This window comes from Myodes glareolus, chromosome 17 (assembly GCF_982192425.1).
Source record: "Myodes glareolus chromosome 17, mMyoGla1.1, whole genome shotgun sequence".
Classification (NCBI taxonomy): domain Eukaryota; kingdom Metazoa; phylum Chordata; class Mammalia; order Rodentia; family Cricetidae; genus Myodes; species Myodes glareolus.
In genome coordinates, this window is record NC_142042.1 from 20,741,409 (window position 1) to 20,768,696 (window position 27,288).

The 27,288-nt window shown below is 41.4% G+C and overlaps 1 protein-coding gene across 1 annotated transcript in view; it reads left to right on the plus strand.

The window, feature by feature from the left end:
• Positions 1-11,273: 11,273 nt before the first annotated feature.
• Mttp (microsomal triglyceride transfer protein) overlaps positions 11,274-27,288 on the plus strand; it is a 38,847-nt gene continuing 22,832 nt past the window's right edge. Inside the window, exons 1-7 of the mRNA XM_048456840.3 lie at positions 11,274-11,437; positions 17,208-17,395; positions 18,567-18,710; positions 23,422-23,529; positions 25,444-25,560; positions 25,846-25,985; positions 26,667-26,817. Coding sequence (XP_048312797.3) covers positions 11,377-11,437; positions 17,208-17,395; positions 18,567-18,710; positions 23,422-23,529; positions 25,444-25,560; positions 25,846-25,985; positions 26,667-26,817 — 909 coding nt within the window. The 5' untranslated portion in view covers positions 11,274-11,376. The remainder of the gene's footprint in view (positions 11,438-17,207; positions 17,396-18,566; positions 18,711-23,421; positions 23,530-25,443; positions 25,561-25,845; positions 25,986-26,666; positions 26,818-27,288) is intronic.

A 27,288-nucleotide genomic window follows, 5' to 3' on the forward strand; every position in this document is an offset into this window, starting at 1 on the left:
ACTTAGTTATTTGATTGTGTAGTTGCAGAATCAATCTGAAGTATGTAAAAAAAAAAAGTACCAGCAAAAACTGCAGAAACACAGAAGCATATAAAAAGTGTAAGGTAAGGTCATGTGATATGAAGCAGTCATTGATTTATAAGACTCATGTTTATTTAACAGCCATAGAGTTTGTCTTAGGATTTTCTACAATGACTAAATGTTATTTTTGTCCTAAAGGCTCCATAAGTGAGTGTATACTTAAGATGCTTATAGATATAAAAGAATAAGTGAATGTTTCATGAGCACATAGTTTCAGAGATCTTGTGATTTTGCTCCATCTTGAAAAATAAGCAGTTTCCAAATGTAAAGAAAGAAAAAGAATTTGCAACCCTGGGATCAGTGAAAGCAAAGACCAAAATGTGATTGTTTCATCCAATGGCTGAAATAACAGTGGGTAGAACAAGGAAGGAAGGAGAAAGAATAGCTCTAAAGACGTTTCTTCTTAAATTAGGAAACAACCTTCCTCAAGACCCAGCAATACCACTTTTGGGTATATATCCAAAGGATGCTCAATTGTGCCACAAGGACGTGTGCTCAACTATGTTCATAGCAGCTTTGTTTGTCATCGTCAGAACCTGGAAACAACCTAAATGCTCCTCAACCTAAGAATGGATAAGGAAAATGTGGTACATTTACACATGGAGTACTACACAGCAGAAAAAAAATAACGACATCTTGAATTTTGCAGGCAAATTGATGGAGTTAGAAAACATTATTTTGAGTGAGGTAACCCAGACCCAGAAAGACAATTATCACATGTACTCACTCATAAGTGATTTTTAAACATAAAGCAAAGAAAGTCAGCCCACAAATCACCATCCCAGAGAACTTAGACAACAATGAAGACACTAAGAGAGACTTACATAGATCTAATTTGCATGGGAAGTAGAAAAAGACAAGATCTCTTGAGTAAATTGGGAGCATGGGGACCTTGGGAGAGGGTTGAAGGGGAGGGGAGAGGCAGGGAGGGGAGCAGAGAAAAGTGTAGAGCTCAATAAATATCAATAAAATTAAAAAAAATAAGAGGTTTCTTCTTTGAACAATGGTAGAAATACAATTCCATTGACTGGGCCATGTAGAGAGCACTAGAAGGAAAATTAGCAAAAATTAGCAAGTTTGGATTTGAATATGTGTGGAATCTGAGGGATCTGCAGGCTTCTAAATAGAGACAGACTTAAAACCCAACATATGTGCTTGTACTTTGAGCCAATGAAAGAGGTTTCTGTGGGTCACAGGTCAGTTGTATCTGTGGATTCAGGAATGTAACCAAGGAGAGATGTTACCTGCAGGGAAGCCTGAGAGGGCGTCTCCTTTTTAGTCAGAGTACAAGCTCCAAGTGGCAGCGTGGCCCCAATGATAGCAAACTTTAAGTTTTGAAAGAGAAGCCAGAAGTTGAATTTGTATGAAATCTGGTTTCTAGGTATTGACATTGCTTTGCTTTTTAAAATATTGAGAGGCCATTATAGAAAATAGTACAAAGGTTTCTAGAGAAGTTGAAAATAAAACCACATACACAAATCTAAGAAAATGATATCACTGCCTGGTAGATATCTGCTCTACTACGTTCATTGTAGCATGCCTCGTCACCAAGATGGGGAATCTAGTATCTGTCTGTGTCAGCAAATGAATGGATTAAGAAACTACTAAATATGTACAACGAGCTGTTAGTCGTGAAAAACGAGACCTTGCTCTCTGCCCAAGTATGAATGAGCTTAGAAGACACTGCTGTGAAATAAGCTAACGTTCTTTGTGTTCTCACTTATGTGTGGAAAATACTATTCAAGTATGCAGAAACAGAATAAAGCAGCAGTTATGAGGAAGGGGACACGCAGGGGAGGGGAGGAAGATGTGGGTCGAAGTAACGTGTCTGAGATAAACAAGTTGAGAGTGAATGCAAAACCTGAGGACTGTAGGCCACAGAGTTGTTCTGCTGATGTTCTCATACTAATGAAGTGGTTCTAACCACTCTCTTTGCAAAGGAAGCAGACAAGTTGGTTGACTGAAATGATGGATATGTTAATTTGCTTCACCATAGCAACCTCTTTACTATTCATATCTAGCCCATAGCATTGTGTTGTATGCCTTGCAATGACATTTATGGAGAAAATAGAGTTTATGTGATTTAACTACAAATAAATATTGAGTAGCCTAAATAAATCATATCTGTGTACCGATTTCAGACAATTGGCAGCCAGTTTAAGTTGGAGCCCAGATTGTAAAGTAAGACGAAAGCTCCAGATAGAGCTGAGTTTTAGGACACAAAACATGGTAATAAATGCAATTGTGAGCTTCTCCATATGTTTGGCCACATTGGACAGTCACTAAAAACTCCAGTTTTGTCAATCTAGTTATGACTTTAAGTCTGAGTACTCTTCACAAGTTGGGAATGGTAGGTGGGGTTCAGAGTAACACTTGTGACTACTTTAATTTTAGACTAGAGAGTCCAAATGGAATCAAATCTAAAGCATGACCTGAAAATTATCTAAAAAGAAGAAACAACTTCTCAACTATATTATTTCAGCTGGCATTTTGGTTGACTTAGAAAATACAGAAAATTTTAGAAGATATCTTAAAGCACCTTGTAATTCATGAATATTGAAGATGCTAGGAAAGCGCCTTAGGGAGGAACGTCTGTGAACCCCCTGAATGTCCACGCAGAAACAAGTGGAGCAGCCAGTGTGGCCAACGCCTCGGACTGCTGTAACTAGGCACAAAAGAACCCGAGAGCCCCAACAACAGGAGGGCCACTGCCGAGCATTTGCTGCAGTGTAAGGATGCTTCGTGACACCAACAGGAAATGTGGCAGGTGGTCTAGCCGACTCCAGTCCAGGGTGAGTGTAGAAGACTGAGCAGGAAGCTCTGAAGTTGCCACTGTGGAATTTGTAAAACCTGTGTATGGGGTCACCGCTTTGGGGCTAAGCCCAGCACTTTGGAGAAACTGCTTGGGTCTAAATTGAACAGGACCAGACGACAGGAAGAGAAAAAAGCAAGTCCAGATGCAAGTGAAGGAAGAGCAGAGATGAAGGTCATGACACAGGTCCTTGTGTGCCATTTTACCAAAGTGACAGAAAGGTGTTTATAGTTGTGAGAATAGAAAAGCAGTTTTACCCTCTCCTTAAAAGTACAGATAATGCCCAGATAATCAAGTAAGTGGATGGTAACTTGACTCCTGAAAGTTGTCTTCTGACCTCCACACAAGCTCCATGGCCTAGGCACACTCACAGTAAATGTTTTTAAGAATACCGCACCGGATTATGGTTGGATTCCAGTTAAAGGTGCAGAAATACAAAATTAACAATGAGGCAGATAGAGGCAAGAGACAACTATAACCGGTATTTCACACTAAACATGGAGATATTTTTAAGTGGTAAAATATGAACAAAACAAACAACAAAAAAGAAAGTAATAATTGAGAAAAGTAAGTATTAAAAAGTGCTTGTATGCAGAAGACATGTCCAAAGATCTAGCCAGTGAAATAAACAGGGAAAGAAAAAAGGAAAATTCAGATGACATGTTTGTCTCTCTATATAAACAACTAAAGGTTTCCTAAATCTTCATTTCGCTAATTCACAAGAATTAGCAGAGTAGAATTTTAGGACAAAAAGTTAACACACAAAATCCAGTTGGTCTGTGTGCTGGCAATGTACGGTCTGATCTTGAAATTAAAATGCTTACCCCGCCTGTGACTTAGCTAGAAAGCTAATAGATTTGTAAAGAGCCTAAAGGAGAAATCTGAAAGGCTGGTGGGAAACCCAGGATCTAAGTAAATTCAGAGATGTTCTCGGGTACTAGAAATTCAAAACCTTAAGAACATGGGTACCTGCTATCCATACTTAGGTTTTTATGATTTTCATATATAAAAGAAACCAGAAAGCACTGGGAAAATACCTGACTCTAGGAATTGTAGGAAAGCACAGAGGGTGAGCCAGTAGTCTGTGAACACTGAAAACTCAAACACCGGCCAATGTGGGGGTAGACTGCTGTAACACAACAGCAAAAACCGAAAGGACTCGTGAGTGTGTGTATGGGGGGAGGGTATGTGTGAGTATTCACTTGTATATGTGGGTGTGGATGTTTGTGAGTTCACAAGCACACTTTGTCTGTGTGTGTGTGTGTGTGAGTCAGAGGTCAACACTAGGTATGTTCCTCGATGGCTCACCACCTTACTTTTTTGAGGCGGAGTCTCTCACTGAATCTGGAGAGCAGCTATTGACTAGACGGGTTGGCCAGCAGGTCCGCAGGATCCTCCCTCCTCTCCCTTCCCATACTGGTTTGCAGCTGAGCACAGCCATGCCTGACCTTTTACGTGGGTACTGGGGATGTGAATTCAGGTTTTCATGCATTAGAGACTAAGCCGTCTCCCTAAATCCCTGAAAAAACTCTGAATGAATAAAAATTAGCAATTATAGCAAGATTAAATAAGGTAATGTTCAGCTATGGCTCAAAGTATAAAGTATCTGTGAGTTCTAATGCAAAGGATTAAGTAAGTAATTGGGCAAGAGAAGACGAGAAATGTACCAAAGAAATACTATCAATTCATGTCACTGCTCCATGCTAAAGATGAATGTGGCTCCCTTTTTAAAGAGGGCGGTTGAACATAGTACTTTCTTCCAAACAGTCTAGAGTAAAGAATGAGAATAAAAAATAAGAATAACTGTATGTGGAGAATTCTGACAACTTTGATCAGTCAGGGACTTAAAGTAACCATACCACTAATAGAACACATTGATCATCACAAACTGTGATAAAAATAAGCTCTGTGGCCCTCTGCTGGAATAACTGCAGTTAATATTTGAAAGTTTTGAATTGAAGAAATTTTACAAAATACCAAACAGGATTCCTCAATATTGCCACAGTTAAGGAGAGCCCAAGGGGACATGACAATCAAATGTAATGGGTCCTGGATAGGACATTCGGACAGGGGAAAGGATTAGTCAAAGGCAGGCGTAGTCTAGGGCTTTGGAGAGATGCTCCGCAGTTAAGAGCACTTTCTGCTCTTGCAGAGGACCCAGTTTTAGTTCCCAGCACTGACATGGTAGTTCATGACTGTCTGTGATTCTACTTACTTCTGAGGGCTCCTGCATACATGGTACACGTAATTATACTCAGGCACAGACATATATACATAAAATAAATATGTAAAACAGCAAACATAATCTGAATAAGTATGGTTTTTAGTTAACAACTTAATTATTAATATTAAATCAACCATATGGATATAAAGCATTAGCCTTAGGTGTAATTAGATACAGGCTATATGAGAAATCTTTGTATTATTGTAGTTATGTTTTGTGAATCTAAACAAAGTTTTTTAAAGTAGTAGAATATACAGAATGTAAGAAGATATAAGATAAAAACAAAATATGAATAATTATAGTAGTAATAATTATTGATTTTGGTGAATATCCCTTTAGCCCTTTTGTGCTCACATCTATATCTATATTTAAACAAGAAATTATCATAAAATATCTTTATTAGCTGTTTAGTAGTCTGCTTCCAAAATACAGTAGACCTATGAATAAACATATTTACATAATATTTTAAATGGCTTCATATTGAATTAATGAACCTTAATTTATTGAGCTGACTCTTGTCATTGAATAAGCATCTAAAATTTTCCTATGCCACAAAATGATGTGACACATTTTATGTTATTTTTGTCTATTTTAAGTTCAGTCCAATTCCACAAAATATTAGCATTTAAAGAGCATGTTTCCTCAAATAGAGGCCACTTCCTTGTTCTTCATCCCAGTTTCCAACTTTGGGTTAGGGTCACTATTTTTTGCTAAAGTAGATTTGTTTTCTTTTCAGACAGGGTTTTACTATACATACCATTTACTGAAGACAGAGCTGGCCTCCAACTCACAGAGAATTCCCCGCCTCTGCCTCCAGGGAAGTGGGATTAAAAGTGGGGTGCTCCCACACCTTAACTAAAGTAGATTTTTAAATATAACTTTTAGAGGGATATTTTAGTTGTATTTTTTTCCCCCTGGAAATGTGTTTCCTTCTGTTTTTGGATTAAAACCCTTATTTACATAGAAGAGAATACTATGCTAATTAATAATTGATAATTGTGAAGAGAATACTATGCTAATTAATAATTGATAACTGATAATTGTGATAGGTGCCAACTACAAATTAATATTATTTACTCTGCACATTGAGGGCATCATTCTAAGACAGTGGTTCTCAGCCTTCCTAATGGTGTGAACCTTTAATACAGTTCCTTGTGTTGTGACACCCCCTCAGCCATGAAATTCTTTTGTTGCAGCTTCAGGATGTAATTTTGCTACTGTTATGAATGGTAATGTAAATATCTCACGTGCAGAATATCTGATATGTGACCCCTGTGAAAGGGCCGTTCGACCCTCAAAGGGGTGGTTTTTATTGGTAGTGTTAATAATTATGTAGCTGTTTTTCTTACCTTTTAAGGTGATCTATCTTCTTATTTGGTTCTTCACATGTCACCTTTCCAATTTGTTAGTCTGAACTTTGATTATGATGTTCCTGGGCCAGTGTGCGTGTGTGTGTGTGTGTGTGTGTGTGTGTGTGTGTGTGTGTGTGTGTGGGCGTGCGTTTGTGTGTGTGTGTGTGTGTGTGTGTGTGTGTGTGTGTGTGATTCTGCTTGAAGTTCGTAGAGCCTCTTAAATCTGTTTGATGTCTGTATCTATGATAGGAAGAAAAACAGCTCCCCAATCCCCCAAAGTGCTCGTCTTAATCCACAGTGAACATCATGTTAACAATGTAGATTAATTTAGGTCACTAATTGAACGACCCCACGGAAAAAGACTGTGTTGGGTTATCTCCATAGGCCTGATAGAATCAACTATGCTTACACAATGGAGAAGGCAGACACAGAGGCCGGCGGGTGACCTGCGGCTGGAGGATTCCGCTCACTCGTGCTAATTTTGAAGGTGTAGAAAGTGTCCCTGAGACAATGAACTCAGGCAGCTCCCGAAAGCTGGAAGCCACAAGGAAATGAATTCTCCCCTCAAATATTTAGAAAGCAGTGTGCCAGGCTCCCACATCTTGATTTCAGCCGAATGATACTCTTGTAGAGGTTCTGACTTCCAGGGCTGGAGAATAAATCCTGTTGTTCTAAGCCAGTAATTTGCACAGCTACAGAGTTAGCACAGTGCTCTCCAAAAGTTCTGGGAAACTTTTCAAGCACTGTCCCCAAATACCATCTTCTGCACTAGATCCCTCATCTCTTGACCAATCTTAAATATCTTATAACTTTTTATTTTAACACTTGCTTTAGAACTATTGGCTTTGTTTCTACTGTAAATTAATTTATTTGTTTATTCCTATAAATAATTGGTCTGTAAACGTAATTGAGTTATATTACATACACCTTTAAGAGAAATTGGTGCTTCTACTCAACATTTTATGTTAGATTTGAAATTTCCATTTTAAAAGTGCAATAAAATTATTTTGTTATTCATTCTTTATCATTTTATCAAAATTAAATTTTTATTTTCTTTATTTGCGTCTGTTGAAATCACTTTTACTAGTTCTCTTCAGTCTGTCAACCCAGTTGAGTGACCAGACATAGTATTAGAGTCCTTTTAGGTTAGTACAATGCACAAGGTTTTCCAGATTATTGACAAGTATGCGTATATGTGTTTATGTATGTTTGCTTAATTCTGTTTTGAAAAAAATGACTGTTTTTATCTTAGATTTCAAATCTCTCATACTTAAACCTCAATTCTACTTTCATTAAAGTTAGTAATTTAATATTTCTTTATTTTAACAAAGAAAATCTTTAAATATTTGTTAAAATAGTATATATATTCAAGCATACCTTGTCACCAAACTATAAGAATGTTCTTAACAGAGTATGTGCCTCAGGATTCCACCAAAATGCTAAGTCCCTTACTACATTAAAAATGCCTTCACATTTTCAAACAGGATGAACTTTTCAGAGTGATTCAGTGTGTCCTGAGTTTTCTTTCCTTTTCCTCCCGCCCTCCCTTTCCTCCCCTCCCTCCCTCCCTCCCTCCCTCCCCACAGTGCCACACTCTTCCCAAGAGCAGATCAAAGTGTTCTGATGACACAGGTAGACTTTTCTTCTTAGGGCTATCGTACATCCTGACTTGCCACATCTATATCTAATAGGGTAACTCATTTCCTTTAACCTTTAGTGTGTTAAAGTTCATTTATCTTCTAATCTAGGAAAATAAGTTAACTCCTAACAACCTATGATACTCAACAGAACACAGCTGTACTTTGAAATTAGTAAGCCATCTTTAATTTCAAATTTTCCTCCTTTGTGAAGGCAACATGGTAGTGTGTCAGGGCTGGGTACCACCAAAGGGGTTTGTAGCAAAAATGTTGTTTTGAAACGTATTATCTGAGCCAGGCGTTGGGGCGGGGGGACTCACCTTTAATCCCAGCACTTGGGAGGCAGAGACAGGTGGTTCTCAGTGAGTTTGAGCCACCCTGGTCTACAAAAGCTAGTTCCAGGCCAGTCAGGACTGTTACACAAAGAAACTCAGTCTTAAAAAAACCAAACCAACCAAAGAAACAAACCCAAAAAATGAAAACAAACAAGAAACAAAACCAAAAAACCAAGTATATAATTTGCTTCCATGCTGACTAGTACAGATGGGTTTCTCCTTGAAATTTAGCTTGGAGTACCCTTCCATATTAAATCATATAGTCTTATGCAAGGACATCCCCTTTAATTAATTAACAACATTATCAATTTCATTCCAAGTACAAAAAAATTCAAAGATATTATATCTAGCATTTTAAGGTTCATTTTCCTATGTTTCTCAAAGAAGTTTTAATCAATGAACATGAACCAAGAGGAAATGGTTGCTGTGGTGACCAAATGTAAACTGTGGTAGATGCCAGCTTTTGGTATTTTACGCCATGCTGTCGTTCTTTCCTCCGTCATGCGCCACGCGAAATGCTGGTGAGTTCAGGAGACAGCACTCATGTATACTGTACACAGTTTGCTTTGTGTGCTAGTGCAACAAAGACGGGCTTTGTACCATTCTCAGTTCATCTCAGCGGAGCGGTCTTGAGACGTCTTCTCCAATGCCTTTGTAAAAAGAGAACCATATAAGCCAACTCTAAAAGGATGGTGTTAGGACCAACAGAAGCGGCCTATTTTGTATGCCTTGTGTTGAAACGATTCCTGAATGTCGTGTGTTCTAGTGGAAATCAGATGCTCAAATGAAACAGCTCTCCCCTGATTAGGTAATACTGATATGCCTTTTATTGGTTGGACTCTGATCCAAATGCCTGACATCGACTAGAACTTTACCCAAAGAGACACGTATCATACACCACACAGTCTAGCGACAGCTCTAAATGTATATGATTGTGACTCGGAGGTGAAAATACAAGACTGTTCTCAAACACTAGAGTAAGATTCAAAATAGGTCTTGATTGACAGAAATATGTATGTAAGCACAAACGACTAAAAGGACTGACTTTCCATGTCTACCCATCGAATGCTGTGGGCGCATTTGGGGATCTATTAATTAAAGCAAAGCTAGAAAGACCTTGTGGCGCGTGTGTTTAATCCCAGCACTTGGGAGGTAGAGACGGGAGGATCACTGTGAGTGAAAAGTCATCCTGCTTTACACCTGGAGTTCCAGGTCAGCCAGGGCTGCATAGTAAAGCACCATCTTAAAAAAAAAAAAAAAAAAAAAAAACTAAAGTAGTGATAGCATCAGCTAAGCAGAAAGGAAATGCAAGGACTTTCGCCTTACATTGTGTATGGGCACAGATTTTTCCCGGTAAAGCTCTGTGTGTGTGTGTGTGTGTGTGTGTGTGTGTGTGTGTGTGAGAGAGAGAGAGAGAGAGAGAGAGACAGAGAGAGAGAGAGACAGAGAGAGAGAGAGAGAGACAGAGAGAGAATGAGCTTGTCTGTCTGGCCCCAGAAAAAGTGGTAACAACAAATGAAGTTCAACTCTCAAGAGGAGATTAAAATAATTTTCACCTCTCAATTTTGCATATGAAAACACACTTCAAAGGAAATGCTTCAGTTTGGAGATTTTTCAATTTTACATTTCCTTTGGCAGTCTTATTGCTTGCTATCTTTTACTTAAGTTGTCTAAAAGAGTTAAGCTCCAGGTTAGAGGAGAACCCACTTTAAACGTAAAACATGGCCATGAGTGTCTTCATAGACATTCCAATAGCGCTTGCCACCAAAGTTTCTCCTACCTCCCCTCCACACCCTCACACCATGCCACTTCTCCTATGTTTCTATCAGGACTCTGGTGGAAGTTTCCGGTGACTAGCGTTGGCTGGATCAGCTAGCGTGGCTTTAGCCGTACAAGGGCATTCACTTTGACGAGGTTTCCTAACTAATACTCTGTTGCAAAACTGGTGAAGACTGGGACTCATTATCCGAATCGCCTCTTAGGAATGCAGCTCAGAAAAGTCAGGACTCTGGTCCAGCGACCCAAACAGCTGTTCCTTGTTGGTACAAGCAGAGGTCTGCTCTGGTGGCCTCGGCTGGCATGTTAACACCTTAATGGTGGCCTTCCTGGTTTGCTTCAACCTCTGCAGTTTCACATAATAAGAACAGTCAGCCACATTGCAGGAATGCCCGTCTAACACAATATTATCTTTGTCAATGGTGGTATGACAGTTTAAATTATAAAACTAAGTAATTTCTATAATGGTTTATGAATAGTATAAAATTCAAAAATAAGTCTGGCGGTGGTGGCACACGACTTCATTCCAGCATGGAGAAGTCAGAGGCAGGTGGATCTCTGTGAGTTTGAGGTCAACCTGGTCTACCAAGTGAATTCCAGGACAGCTAGGGCTACACAGAGAAACACTATTCAATCAGGTTCATTGGGGGTTGGGGTAATTGAACCACACCATGTTTTCATTATAAACTAGGGAAGTATTCTAAGAGCCAGTTAATGTTCTAGCTTTGCTGATGATTTTGTATTTGAGCAGAAAAGTATCATAACCAGTTCTTTTGGGTTTTTTTTCTTTTGTTTTTGTTTGTTAGTTTTGTTTCGTCATGGCTCCTTGATGCTTCTGCATTTACACATTTGTAGGACTGTGGACTGGTTTAGTTTGGCTCTCAAGATGTGAACTTTCTTGGTTTTCCTTCTTGAGTGAAACACACTTCTTAAAAGTGAAAGACTAACAACGATAGCCCACCTAGGTTTAATCATTAATAGTGAGCCCTTCCATGAACTTAGGTCCTGATTTTGGAGTTTGGAGTCTGACCTTTCCCCTATAGATAAACACTGTTGTCGCAGATTCTGAGGAGGATCACTTCCTTGCTGGCTGTCACCAGAGGAGTCCACTTCTCAGAGGCTCCTGGGAAGTGGATGCGGCAGAGGATAGCCGGGCAGCATGATCCTCCTAGCTGTACTTTTTCTCTGTTTCTTCTCTTCATACTCTGCCTCTGTGAAAGGTAAGAGCGTGCTGCCTTTTCCTAAGCTTGAATCTCAGTCGTGCGTGTGTGTCTGTATGTGTGCGCATGTGTGTTGTGTTGAAAGAGTTCCTAACTACACAGTTTTTTAAAATATATAGGGTTGGAATATCTGGGGGTAAGTGACAAAGTCGAAATGATGAAAAAGAATTAATTTCTGGCTCTATTTTACTAGAGTGGAGGTCCCTTTTGGTTTCAGCCCGCCATCCCCAGGCCAGTATGTCTCTAGCTTCAGTTTGTCACTCCTGGAAAAAGATTTGAGCTATTGTTACCTGCTGCTGACAGACACACAGAAGGCAGTGCCTTCATTTGAATTGTAGAATAGGATTTTAAAAACCCAGTCCTGAAATTTACTTCTAGTTGCTTAGCAATGGGACAGCAAGAAGAATCAGACCCAACTGAAAGGGGTGGGGGTGGGGGGTAGTTTGATTGCCAAAGAGTTATGAATGAAATGGGAAACCATGTATGGAATTCTGTTGGCATTCCAAAGGAATAGAACAAACCAAGTCAGTAAATTAAAGAAAATAAAGCTGTGTATATGGGTTTAAGAAATAAGACATATTTAAAAATAGTGTTACTAGTTAACAGTTTCTGCTTTAAGATGAAAATCACATTAAAATTGATATAAATTGATAATGTCAGAAAAAAAGAATGAAAGCATTTTCACAAGGAATGGTTTCAAATGTGTTGATATGAAATCTCCTATGAATCCACCAGCTTATAAACTCTTTGGCCTTCAGATTGTTGCCTTGTATAAATATATCACTTTTTATAGTTCATAAAAAGATATAACATTAAAACCAATTGATCTAAAGGCAGTCTTTTATGGTGGGGGTAATTTCTAGCGCTACATACTCTGAGTGACATAAAGTAATCACACATAAACTTTTAAAATTTGTTTGGGATTAATGCGACTTTTGATCATAAAGTGAAGTTTGTCTCAAGATTTTTGTGTGTGTGAAATTTCTATATGGAAAAAGGAATAGCTGTTATTACAGCAAGTTACAGAGGACTGTAATTCAATTATTTCATCTGAGAAAATAAATTCTTAAAGTAGAGGGAATATTTTCAGCACTTTCAAAAATCATAGTGTTTAAGAGATAACCCTTCCTTAGGTACAAACAAAAACTTGTAAATCTATTTGACTTGGAATTGTTAGAAGGTTGTTTTATTGTTTGTCTAATATGTACACAGTATACTATAGAACCCAATATCATGATTATTCTGAAAAAAAATGAAGATATAGTGGTTACCATGGATTCTTTTCAAATTCCCATTCTGTAAATGAAAAACAGCAAGCACACACGGGCTCACACGCACACACACACCAGCAGCACGAAGGCATGCCACCTGCGCATGGGGAAAAGGTGGCTTAGAACATGACAGTTTGCTGTGTACAAGCTCAATGACAAATCCAGGTTTTCAGAGCCCAAAGCTTGTGCAACTGTGAGACTGTCCTTGATAAGACAGTGCAAAAATATCTTATGCTTACAAAGGTTACTGAGAAAAGATAAGGAACCTGTACAGGTTACAAGGGCCCTCTTCCAAAGTCTTCCGAGGACCCTGGGCAAGTGAGGGGCCCAGGGCTTATGCTTCTTTACATGAGTTTCTTCATTTCATTTCAAAGACTTTCTTAGACTACATAACACAAGCATGCAATACAGGACTCAGTTCTCTCCATCTACATGGAGTAGCCTTTGGTATTAGAGGACAACGATTTGATGAAAGATTCTTTGCCCCCACAATGATTGACATATAGCCAGCAAATGACATGAGATGGCTCTACCCTCCTACTAACCTTAGGGTGCAGGGTAATATGGAGGGCAGTCTGTTTTTCGAGTGTGAACTTCAAAGGCCCAAGTTTTTCCTGGCTGTTATTGACCATAGCTGGTAATAATGGATCTGCTCTCAATGCTGACTTGATGGTTTTTGTTTGTTTGTTTGTTAAATGTAGGGCTTTCCCTTCCTGCTTGTTTTGCCACCTCTACTTCATACTGGCTTCTTCATTTCTGGTCTTCCCTCAGCCCCTGCTCCACCTTGTTTGTAGGCCATCTGCCTCAGTCTCATCCCATCTCTCCTCTGCCTTACACTTTCCTGGCAGATCCTTAAACTCTGTTACCTCTTCCCTTACCTCCAGAACACATCTCCTGGAGTCTCACTCACACTCACCTCGGCTTTGCCTCTTGGCTTCAGCCAATTAGCAGTGTTGTTACTCTGCCTCAACCTTCGGAACAAAAATGCCGTATGTCTACTCTTAAAGAGCAACAGCCTAAGAAGGAAGCTAAGTGGCTCATAGATTGGATGCCCAGTGTTGCCACAACCTGGACCACATATAGAGAAAGACCAGAGGAAGGCTGACAAAGTAACACTGGAGCATAATCTAGCCATTTGGACCGTCTTAAACTCTGAGCATTTGATGGAAAGGACAGGCAGGCACTGAAGGCCTGTTGACAGAGGTAGGAAAAGCCAAGGGAGAACAGGGCCCTTCCTGCTCTGGGCTTCATTGTCGCAGCAGTAGGAACTGATGGGTCATGTGCTCCTTGTTACCGCTAAAGAAAAAGCTAGAAAACATCAGTGTAATAGTTTTGAGAACTACTCCGTCCTACACATTCTTCCATTATGTTTTTCATCAGAAGGCTCCTTCATGGAGTCCACAAACTCCGATTTCATAAATCCTAAACTTCAGAGCCTACACTGTGGGTGTGGGTTGGACTTAGAGTCAGTCTTTGTCAGCTCTCCTGTTCCTGCTTATCTTTCACAGTTGCTGTGGGGGTTTGATAAGATGGCATGCAATGCTTTTACGCCCTAAATGGGATTTTATAGCTCTCTCTCTCTGTCTCTCTCTCTCTCTGTCTCTCTCTGTCTCTGTCTGTCTGTCTGTCTGTCTCTCTCTCTCTCTCTCTCTCTCTCTCACACACACACACACACACACACACACACACACACACACACGTCCAGAAGCTGAGACAGTTACAGACTGTCTCCTTCCTGGTCTTTTTAACTCCGCCTTCCTTCTATATGTCACGCCTCAAACTTGGCTGACCTGTGTTTGCACTTTGTTTTGGTGATGCCAGCTCTCACTCATCTGTCGCCTGCCTCTTCTGTGTTCCTACTGAAGCCCTTGTCCTCCCTTTGAACCTTTGTCAGATCATGGAATGTAGAATTGGGTCAGAAACCTCTTTCAGCTTCCAGTCTCAAATTCCAAGGCTATGGCCTTGTCCCCGTCTCCCTGATGCCCAGAGGCCCCTGTTTAACCTCCTCTTCTTCTGCGGTGTTGTTTAGTCAGTTCCCTTTCTTGCTGCCCTTGTGTCTGCACAAGCCCTCTTTGGGGCCTTTGCACTTGCTCTCTCTGTGAGAATGGAGTGGGAGGAGCAGAGTGTAGCTCTCCTACAGATGTGCACGTGACCAGCCTAAAACTGACCTTGCCTCACCGAGGTCCACCCATTCCCTTTCCGATTAGACGTGTCTCCAATAGCATGACTGTCATCCTACGATGTTTGCACATACACTTATTTATATTTTATGTTCTAGCTCCTCATCACATAAATATCAGCTCCATAAGGTTAGAAAATTTATCTCCTTGTTTGTAGGCATAGCAGGTGACTGGAGAAAACTGCCCATGTCCTAAGAGTTTCTCAGAGCATCGTTGTTGGAGGTGCCTTCCCTAGGAATGAAAGAGAAATCAATCTAGAATCTTAGGGGTTTGTGGGAAAAAAAACAACAACCATGATCTTTAGGACCAGATAGCTACAGTTCCCATCATGTCGCCATTATTAATCCCCTGAGTAGCCCTGGTCAATGGTGTAATCTCACCGCCCTTTAGCTTTCTCATCTAATGAGGAATAGTAATGCCCATCGCAGAGCCAGATGCAGTAAATTGTAAACGGAGCACCTGGAGCAAAGAGCAAAAGAAAGAAGAGTTCCAGGCCAGCCTAAGCTACATAGTGAGACCCTGTCTCAAAACAAACAACAGCAGACCAAGGCTGAGCTAATTAGATTTTTATGACTGTCAGCATACATAATCTTGAGGCAACAAATGTTCGTCTCTTTTTCCTGGAGACTATGCAGTCATTGCAATGAATGGGTGGGCAGAAGCTGATGTAGACCAGGCTGGCCTAGAACTCACAGAGATCTGCCTGCTTCTGTTTCCCAAGTGCTGGAATTAAAGGCATGTATCCCTACACCTGGCTATATACGTACTTTTTAAAGGGAAAGTAAGTTATGACTTCCTGTTAGAGCTCACTGGCAAAGCAGCCCCAGTGGCTCTAAAGAAGAAAATACGTACTGAACCCTTCTTGGCTGCATCTGAGAGTACAAACACAGAAAATAAACAAAGCCAGCTTATGTGACATAAACTTTTTGTGCCTGAGAAAATTTTAATCCTTCCACTGTGTATGTTTCCAACCTGAGTTGGGAACTGTGAACTTCTTTATGGGGTTTTTGTTTTGGCTCCTAGTACTGATTTCTGTGCTGTTTGATATTAAATCCCTCTGTTCAAATTTAAGCCATCTTAAGATTTTATGTAGTTAGTTGTCTTTTTTTAAAGGCACAGTTAATTTAAACTTATTGATAGGTAGCTCTTAAATGTTCCAATTTTCTTAAAAATATTATTACACAAGCCAAGTGTGGTGGCACATACCCTTAATCCCAGCACTTGGGAGGTAGAGGCAGGAGGATCTCTGTGAGTTTGAAGCCAGCCTGGTCTACAAGTGAGTTCCAGGACAGCCAAAGATACACAGAGAAACCCTGTCTTGGGAAAAAAAATGTATATTATTAGAAGATAATATGCCTGGGTGCAGATTTATTTCATTTATTCATTTATTACTTTTGGGTTTTTGAGCATGGTCTCACATTTTATCCTAGGTTAGCATGGCACTCACTATATACTTCAGGCTCGCCTAGAATTATTATATAGCCCAGGCTACCCTCAAACTCATAGACATCTTCCTTTCTCAGCCTTCAAAGTGCTGGGATTTTAGGTATGAACCACCACCACCACCCTGAAATGGTCTTTGGACAAGTTTGTTAATTAATCTATAGAGAAAACTACAAAGAGAAATCATCCTCTAGGTGTGGCAAGCATGCCAAAGAAGAACTGTCTCTCTGATGACTAACACTTTTTTTGACACTCAGCCATTGAAACTAAAATCTTACCAACTATGGGTCTGTAATGATGGATCTGTGGTTTGGACAAAACCACTTGGTACTTTTCCAGAGGACCTGGGATTGGTTCCCTGTGTCCGCATGGTAGTTACAACATGAGCTATGCAGCTCCAGTGCAGGAAATCCAATGCCCTCTTCTGGCTTCCTTGGGTACTGTACACATTTGGTATACATACATGCAGGCAAAACACTCATTACACATAAAATGTTAAATGATCTTAATGAGTTTGTAAAGCAATTCTTGTCAAAACCTCTGCTTGAACTTACAGTCAAGTGATTCAAAGCAGCGTGATGGTTGCTTTATAAACCATCTTAGGTTCAACCAGGGCAATGTGAAGATGACTCAATTATGTGGTTTTCTGAAATGGAAGCTTGTTTGCATGTTCATCAGTTAATTTACTTCCATGTGGGTTTTAAGCTGATGGCTTCAGTAGATGGAGAAGCACAGCATCTCTGGTTCAGCAGGTGCTTGTTAAGCTCCACTGAGCCTCAGTGAACTGGGAGAGTGGAATGGTGGTGAGACAGTATATCCTCAGGCCTGACAGGTGCCTGACGATCGAAACTTGACCCGTGCCCCTCTTTAATGCAGGTCACACAACTGGTCTCTCGTTAAATAATGAGCGGCTATACAAGCTCACGTACTCCACTGAAGTGTTTCTTGACGGGGGCAAAGGAAAGCTGCAAGACAGCGTGGGCTACCGGATCTCATCCGATGTAGACGTTGTGTTACTGTGGAGGAATCCTGACGGTGACGATGACCAGCTGATCCAAGTCACGGTGGGCATTTTCTGTCAGAGTGAAGAAACAATACCACACTAAGACTAGCTGTCAGAAACAAATCATCCAGCAGCACTTGGTTTGTGCTGTTGGTTATACTTGGCTTGCTATCTTTCCCAAAAACAAGCGAAGCATTCACAGGTTTGAAGTTGTTGCTAATCATTAGTGAGTTTTCTCCAAATCCTTGAAGCAGGCTTCTCCAGGCTCCTGAGTAACTGAGGTCTGACCTCCAGTCCTGTGTAGCATCTTAATATGAATAGGGAAATTGTATTGGAACCCATTCAGAATGTCCTGGGAGGAAGGAATTTGCTATGCATGTCATGCAAGGAGCCATGGAGATGCATTAGGGGAGGCCTCATTTAACGGGTAGAAGGGTAGAGTTACTAATGAGGGACAGATCCTTTTATGGACTGAGCCAAGTACTCCACAGAATGACAGTGTTTGGTCAGCCATGATGGTTTAGGTTGGTAAGACTTTTTCTAATGTTGATACATTGTAATCCTATGGATTTCTTTTAAAGTTAGTTACTGTCAGATAGGTGCACTGGACCAAATACTTGAAACAAATAGCTTTTTATAGTAAGAGTTATTGCAACGTATCTGACAATTTGTTGCTATTTCTTTGGATGTTTTTAGTGGTTGTTGTATTTTCAAAATTGGACCAAGACATCACCGTCCATTCCTCTGAGTCATTATTGCTAGGACAGCAAAGCTTCCTTGCAGAAAACATTGCCTGCATCCTTCTTCTGTAACTCGGCGGCTCCCCTTTCATTTCATAAACAAGGCAGCAGAATGGGCAGGAATGCTTTCAGACACATTACAGACAGGGGGGCGATGAGGTGGACAGCAGCTGCTCAACACCAGTTAGAAAAGTGGCAATGGCACAAAAGAGTCAAACTCAAGTCGCACATAACTCAAGAGCCCAGAGTTGAGCATTGTCACTTTTGACTCGGGAAAATAGCTAACGTTGAATACTTTCTCCTTTTTAAAGTGAATGTCAAGGTGAAGCTTCACAGCTTGGTGAAGGCACTTGTCACGTGGTGTGAGTGACAAGTCCTAGGGATCAACATTTGAAAAAAAAATGGCGACCTCAAGAGGTCTCCTTCACCACTTTATTTTTAAGAGGCAGATGTGGGAACTTTTTCCTGATAACTTTTCTTTCTTGACCATAGATAACAGCTGTCAATGTTGAAAATGTGAACCAACAGAGAGGAGAGAAGAGCATCTTCAAAGGCAAAAACACAGCTAAGATCATAGGAAAGGACAACCTGGAGGCTCTGCAGAGACCCATGCTGCTTCATCTAGTCCGGGGAAAGGTAAGGGCTGGGGGGGGGGTGTTTCTCCCTCCTCCCTGTTGGCTTCCTTTCCACAGGTAGGGCTCTAAGAGAATCATTATTGCTACCTTTGTTCTCATGGAATCATTTCAAGAACTGAGGGCAAAGGCTGCTGACTAAACGTCTCTGAACTAAATCAAATCATGCTCTGAGTTCTATTTCCTACCCTGCTTCTCTCTTCCCCACCCCTTCCTCATTAAAGTCTTTGTAACAGAATGAAGTACTGACTTATGGATGAGAAACACTGCTTTTAAAGCGCACCTCTCATGAACTATTAAATTAGGAAGGATTCCAGATCCAGCATAACGGAGACAATCACCACAGCGTGTTAGCTGCATTCAGGAAAGCAGGCAGATGAAAATGAAAGGTCGGAGCTTAGGTAAATAATGTTAATTCGTGAGGATGTCTGTCTAGACGAAGCTCAAGACTGACATCTTGCTGTGTCACCTTTAAGACACAGCAGCTTTCAAAATATTTAGACCTTCTTTATAAATATACTTGGGAAAGCATTAAGCATAGAAAAATGAGTGAATATTGTAATATCTATCTAGAAGCCCAGTAAGGAAATTGTGTAAATGCTCAGAAGTTTTACGTATGATTGAAATCTAACCTATCTTATGCTCCTAATATGCTGGAACCGAGAAGCAATTGTGAACAGCAAATCATCGGCGTTCCACATTCTGTTAGGAAAGTTGTGGCTCTTTTATTCACATAGGAAGCTGGGTGTGCAAGTTCAGTCACGAGGCAGAAACACATAGGGGGATGGGGAGTTACAGTTGTTGGTTTGCGTGCCTCCAGACTTCAGCCCTCGACCTCAAAATAACGCTGAGAAGTGCTTTAACACGAAGATGGCAAACCTGGATTTCTAACCAGGATGCACATCTGTTATGAAGTACTGAAAGGGGGGGCAGAGGCTGGCGTGTGCTGTAGTCACATGGGATCCGAACCCCAGCCTCTCAGAGTGCCTTTCCCTTTCTCCAACTGTCAGAGTCTTGACCTCCATTCAAGTTTGGTCCCCATGTCCTTCTTTCTCTGGTGACATTCACACCCCTCTAAGCCAGCTGGTCACAACCGCTTGACTTTCCAGACTTCTTGGTGCTTTGGAACCCACTCCTGGCCCCCCATTTCTCCTTTAGCCATATTCATTGAAAGTTATACTGTTCAGCAGAGAAAATGCCCCATCCGCTTGTACCCCAGACCTTCCACTCCCGGCTCCATGTCTCTCTTCTCCTTTCCCAACGTATCTCCACCTTGTGCTGACTGGAGCGGCCATAAAGCTTTTCCTAACGTCCTCCAGGCCCACCACCCCTTGAGATCCCGTCTATTCAAGTGTGTCAAGTGCGTTCTATCCTGTCTCCTGTCCATAGCAGCCGCGAGTTTCTCGGGAGCAGCAATCATGTCTTTCTCCTCCTGCTTCCAGCAACTTGAGTTGTATAGTGAAAATTCCTGAGTGTTTGTGGAGTAAGTTGACGCGAGCCTAAGTGGGCCAGTCCTGGTTTATGATTCGGTTAACTCGTGCTAAGTAAGGGGACAGCAGTGCTTACCACGTGCTGAGCTCTGCCTGAAGACACCATGGACGTTGTCCCCCTCTGCTAGTCACAGACCTGGGAGGAACTAGAGTTCTGAGAAGTTAAGAAAATTTCCAAAGGGCACAGAAGTGGCTGGTCACGAAGTTGACATTTGAAGCGCAGTCTCTGCCCTAACTTCGGTGTCCCACTGTCCTCTCATTGTCCTCCTGGGCTGACTTGGGGGATTCTCTATTTTATGTCCCCCCCCCCAGCATGTATTCACTTACTTGATATGCATATGGCTTAACTTTATTAACACAAAACACAGTTCTTTTCTTCTCTGGACCTCTAAAGTGGCAAGCTTCTTGAGTTCATTAAATATTAAATGCATTTATGATCTTCCCCACAGCCTAACGTTTTACAGCTCCTTTGCCAGAAGCTGAGTGCAAAGTCTTGTAGGACGCACACACGAGGACTCAGTGGCCCCACTGTCCAAAGGCTGGATGGAGCTGCCACATCACTATTTCAGGGACACCGTTGGGCCAGCCCAGTGGGAGCTGTGGTTTGTGGTGATTCGCCGCAGCCATAGGTTAAAGTGCATCATTATCTATCTCGCAATTGTACAATAAAGTACTTGGAAGAGGCTCGACCCTGTAGACTAAGAAGTCAACAGGAATTTCCGGCCACATCGATGTTAGAAAGGTCATTGTCATCTCAGATTACAAGGAGAGAAACTGCAAAGGCGGGGAAACAGCTGCTGGGCAGCTTTCGTGGAGGACATTTCTGCCCTAGGCCAACATTAAGTTCTACACAAAATCCTGGGATCTCCAGAAAACCCTTTTGTTAGAGCCCCTCTTTTTCCTCTCCCCATTTAGCACTCCCATAGTTACATTTTGAAAGAGTCTAACAAAATACTTAGATACATATTCATTGCCTATTTTCTTTCTCCCAGGGTCACTGGTTGATCATGTGTAAGTGGTTCCGAGTGGTTCCAACAAACTAAGTTGGGAACATGGCAGTTACCTGTTAATTCATTAACACTGACAAGTAAAAGGTGCCTGTTTAGTTTTGGTTGTCCGTACTGCTAGAATTAAATTTGCCTCTTACCTTGCATTGTGTCCTGGTGTGGATCTGCTATCTACACCTGGCTTTGTAGCTCCTGCTCACACTGACCCTGCAAAAGAGCCGTGAGTGGTCTGTCAAAATCACCCATGTCTTCCCTTGCTTCTCTCCCATATTTCTTAGTTAGATATTAATGATAAAATGGTGAGTCCCTGTTTGCCGGGATCTGGTCTCCTTATTTTTGCTGTTTAGAAAAGGATGTAAAATTGCCTTCTGTACTGAGTCCTTGAATTACAGGGGCATCTTCTTCCCCCTAAGGAAGCTGGCCCCAGATTTGATCACATGACTCTAGGCGTTTCCCGCAGTCTGCCTAGCCTCGCTCTCAGTTCGAGCTCCTTGAGTGGAACACTCAGCCTGCTGTCCTCTGGACTCTGGTGACTGCGGATGCAGGTCGGAGGCCTGAACACTTGGGTATTTAGAATTCATTTCAGAACGAAATGAAGTTATCAGCTTTATGGCCTGAACACCATAAAACACACTCAGTTCCTCTTATGAAACAGCAAATTTAAGATTACTGCTGTGACAGCCACATGGGTCAAACTTCAGTGGTCCAGCTTATTAATTTGGTCATGGTTAAGTAATTTGACCTTTGAGGATGTCATCTTTACTTTGGGTCAGATTGGTCTATTCTAAAAGTGAACGCTTTTAACTTTTGAAACAACAGCCATATAAAGGACAGAAAAAAAAAAGGCTTGTCCACTTTTCTGGCTGTGGAAAAACAACTACTAACAAGAAAAATCAAAACGTTTTGGTTGTCTCTGAGTTTCTGCTGTTCAGATTCCGTACCGTTATTGCTAAAGAAAGGAAATCCAGTTTACAGTATAGAGCATCAGAAAGCCAGCTTGGATCTGAGAAATTGCCTGTGGTTTGAGAATATGATCCCTGGATTTTCAGACAGTGAGGTCACTGTCACAGTTCCCTTTTAACCAGTACAAACAGCACTATTCCAACACTGAAGGACAACACAGCGGACCGCCTAACACTGATCACAGATACAGTAGCCAGAAAACCCGTCCCTAGCAGGGTGTGTCTAGGAAGTAAAGACAGAGAGTTGAGGCACTTGGGAGGTTAATTCAGGCACAATATTGTCTCCTAAGACACAGAGAATTTTTAGGTAGGCTGAATTATTCGGATTGGTATTAATGAAATTCAGCACATTATTGAACTTTGTATTTCATTTGAGATTCTCTGCCATTGCCTCTGTAGACCATAGTGATTTTTTTTTACAGAGAAGGCGCATCTGTCCTCTGCTTCTAAACTGCCGGAAGTGTTTGAAGTCAGTCCAGCGTGAAAACAGCAGGCTGCCTTCTAAAACCTCTTTGCTTTTTTGTGCTGCTTCTTAATGATAGGCTGACTTATTAAAATGATAAGAGCTATGGTGCCAATGAATGTCAGTGATAAAACAGAGCCAAGTCACTTCCTTCCTACTCCTGCCCAACCAATCTTCTCATTTCCACCTTTCTCTACCTCCTGGTGAGAGCCTAAACAGTAGCCACAGGCACGCTGTGCAGCAGAGACAACCCCGCCAGTCCTCCAGCCTCTGCAGAGTCTTCTGTGCTCAGGGGCGTCTGTGCTCTGGAGCCCTTTGGCCCCCTGGGTTCTACTCATGGGCAAACCTGGCCCTGTCATAGCCTACAGACATCAGGCCATTCTGGAATCTTAACTGCCATTTGTGGCCGTTGTCACGCTCTTCTGAGAACCTCTTAGTCCTTGTTTATTTTGTGTTTCAAACAGAATTGTAAGAGACGCGCGTGTGATATGAACGAGGGGAATGCTCCCAGTTTCTCTTTCTTGCACGAGCCTGGTTTTCACAGAAACCCTGACTCTCTGTAATTACTGCCATGTTCAGAACGTTCATTTTCAGCGCCTGTGTCCCATTTCCTGATGACCCAGCTTCTCAGAAATAAAACCTGCTTCTTTTCACAAGAGAGAAATCACAGCTTTGTGCTAACAATATCTCACATAATCAGTTGGGGTGAGAACCCAGCCCCTCCGGCCCCATATTTAACCAGATCTGATAAACAATGTGTCATTGCTTTGCTTTTATTTCTTTTTCACTTTAGGTCAAAGAATTCTACTCATATGAAAATGAACCGGTGGGCATAGAAAATCTCAAGAGAGGCTTGGCCAGCTTATTCCAGATGCAGTTAAGCTCTGGAACCACCAATGAGGTACTTAGCGAGAATTCTAAGAAATCTGGATCTTGGTAAAGGGTAAGGGGTGCTCGCCTGCAATCCCAGCAACCTGGGAGCTAAAGCCAGATGTTAAGCAGAGGTCTGCCCAGACCATATAGTAACTTTAAGACAGCCTGGGTAACTTCAGGAAACCCACCAGATCTCCAACACCCTTATAAAAGCTGCATACGGCCACTTGTGTACTAGTACCCAGTGCAACAGGCAGAGACAGGCGAATTCTGAAAGTTCACGGGCCAGCCCTGTCTCAAGGGAATAAGGCAAAAAGAGATAGAGGAAAACACCTTTGGTCTTCTGTAGTGTACATGCATGCATATGAATGTGTACACACATACACACGAAATACATACATGCAGTTACCACATGCACACACATGCATAACCCATGCCTCCCAAGCAATAATAAAATATAAAAAGGGCAGGGGATATGGATCAGCAGTAGAGAGCTCGTTGAGCATGCATGAGGCCCAGTTCAAGCCTCAGTACTACAAAATAAATAAACAGGCCAATAAATAAATCAGTCAGCATCTTGTCAATAGGTGTATCCAAATTGTTTGAAAGAATTTTTGACTATTTAAATTCCACAGAAAATTATAACCGCGGTACTGTTTTAGAAAAGTTGTCTTAGGTTGGACAGTCAGATCTCGTTTACATATAAAATTATTTATTGATTAAATACAAAGTTAAGGAATTGGAATCAATTATATTAAAGGGACTTTAGATAATTGTTGTATATGCAGAAAACTTTGGAAATGCAATGGTTGTTAGGTGTCTCTATCCTGCTGCCTTGTGGGTAGCATATTAAAAATCCATTCATGGATTTATCCCAAGGATGCTGAAATTATACATAAGCAAAAAGCTGAGTATCTTTTTTTTCTATTTTTTTTTTTAAGACAGGGTTTCTCTGTATAACAGCCCTGGCTGTCCTGGAACTAGCTCTGTAGTCCAGACTGGCCTTGGACTCACAGAGATCCGCCTGCCTCTGCTTCCCGAATACTGGGATTAAAGGTGAGGGCCACCACCGCATTTTAATTATCTCAGCTATTTGGAATGCAGTGTCAGTGGGCAGAATCACTACTTTACCCCAAGTCCCCTAATTCAGTGAGGAAATAGAAAGGAGTTAGAGAGTTAAGTAAATCTCCAGCTATCAGATTTGAGTCACGCTGTACACCAGTTTTTCTGCCCTTAGTTCATCCAGTCTGTGAGTGGCGGACCAAGGGAATGTGGTCAGCGTGCTCCAGTGGCAGCAGGGGCCAAGGGGGAAAGCTTGAGGGGTTAAACAGGGTCTAGAGTTGGATGTTTTGTCTACAGTCAAATTTTTATTATGAATGGCAATGAATTTAGTTAATCCCATCTTGATACAGCCTTTAAAAACATCTCCCATTCCCCTGATAATTACCCACATGACCAGAGATTTCAGTTATGGTCAGGCAATTTGTCCAAATCCTAAGCTCAGAGAGAAGTAGGAATTGCTCATGATTCCGGGGTCAAGCTGAGGACATACTTTAAGACTCAACAAAAGAGGGGCTGGAGAGATGGCTCAGAGGTTAAGAGCATTGCCTGCTCTTCCAAAGGTCCTGAGTTCAATTCCCAGCAACCACATGGTGGCTCACAACCATCTGTAATGGGGTCTGGTGCCCTCTTCTGGCCTGCAGGCATACACATAGACAGAATATTGTATACATAATAAATAAAAAAAAAAGACTCAACAAAAGAAAGAATCAGCATCCTGTAGGAGCCTTCAAGCACTTCTGCTTTTTGTTTGGACATCCTGCGGTAAGGTGGGGTTCTGCCATGGATGTCAGGAGCCCAGGAATCAAGCCTCTTTCTGTGAGAAGGAAGATGATGCTCCACACAGCGTCCCAGGGACGACGCTCTTAACTTTCTGTTCCAGGTAGACATCTCTGGGGACTGTAAAGTGACCTACCAGGCTCAGCAAGACAAAGTGGTCAAGACTAAAGCCCTGGATACATGCAAAATCGAGAGGTCTGGATTTACAACCGTAAATCAGGTATGACAGCTATTCCTTTCCTTGAGGCGTTCATTAGTGACATTCTGCAGAGACTTAAAGTAGTAGAGAAGAACAGAGCAATATAGCTTGAAGGTATTTCTCCTTTTCCGGTTAGGTTTTCACATGTGCCAAATGAATAGATATTTCAGTGTGTTGTGAGCGTGGGTGGTGGCCAGTGGTGCAAAAGAGGCACCCTTGAAAGTTGAAAGACAGATGCCATTTGATTCCATTAAAGATTAAGAATAATTACTTTCTACTTATTCACTTATTTGTTTACTTATGCAGGTGTTGGGTGTCAGTTCAAAAGCCACCTCCGTCACCACCTATAAGATAGAGGACAGCTTTGTCACGGCTGTCTTTGCAGAAGAGACAAGGGCATTTTCCTTGAACTTCCTACAGACCATTGCAGGAAAAATAGTATCAAAGTAAGACAATGCCAAAATTTTTATTTTCCTCCATATATTATTGTATTTAACTTTTTCTTGTATCCGTTATTGTATTTGATTTGTAAATAGGTGTGTGTGAGTGTGTGTATGTGTGTGTGTCCGCATGTGCAGGCCCACCGGGCTTCTTTATTTCGACTGTAAATTCCTTGAAAAAATTGAGTTCAATTTGTTCACCTTCATTTTTCACATAATCTAAAGTAACACATGTGAAATACTAGTTTTTTCTGTCTTTTGATGACAGAAAGATTAAATTCTAGAAGAGTACATCAGAAAAGGATCACTGTTGAGACCATTTTTTTGGAATAAGCTTTGCTGACTGGCTTGGTTAGTAGATGGCACGTGATTGCCTTGAACACGGCTTTCAGAAAGCAGGTCCAAACTCAAAAGGGCTGACATCGTGTCTTGTCCAGCATCAAGGCAGAATTTCAGATATTTTGAAAGTCTAGACTTAAACTCCCAAGTCTTTGAATAAAACAGTTATACCAGAAAAATTTTTTAATTTTCTGAGGTTTAAGGTGTCGCTGGAGATGGTGTAGCGCAAGTGTAAATGGAGTAGATTAGTTGGTTTTGTGTTTTTTAAAGAACTTTAGTTTTGGTATTCCCCCCTCTCTCATACACATAAAATCTTATCTTCTGCTGTTTCCACCTGGTGCTGCACAGGCAGAATTTGGAGCTGAAGACGACTGAAGCAGGTCCGCGGCTGGTACCCGGGAAACAAGTTGCAGGTGTAATCAAAGCACTTGACTCCAAGTACACAGCCATTCCCATAGTGGGGCAGGTCCTCCCTAAGACCTGCAAGGGCTGCCCTTCTGTAAGTATGAGCAAACCCGGACTAACGCTGGATGAGAATTGCTCCCCTCCCCCCCCCCCGCCTCCTTCCCATCCTTCCTCCCTCCCTCCCTCCCTCCCTCCCTTCCTTCCTTCCTTCCTTCCTTTCTCCCTCCCTCACTCACTCCCTTCCTTCCTTCCTTCCTTCCTTTCTCCCTCCCTCACTCACTCCCTGCCTTACTTCCTTTCTTCTCGATCTCCTTCTTTTCCTTCCTTCATTCCATCCCTCCTTCCTTTCTTTTGTCCTTCCTTTCTTTCTGCAGCAAAAATATCATCTCATTCTATAAAGGAATCAATCGTTTTAATACAGATAGTATGGTGATTTACCACACAGCAGTCATGGATAGAATCTAGCATTCTATGCATGAGGTTAAAAAAAAAAGTATAGATGTGAGGAAGTTAAATTGTTGGCTTGTTTCAAAACTGAAAGATGCTACTGATTAGAATTACTACT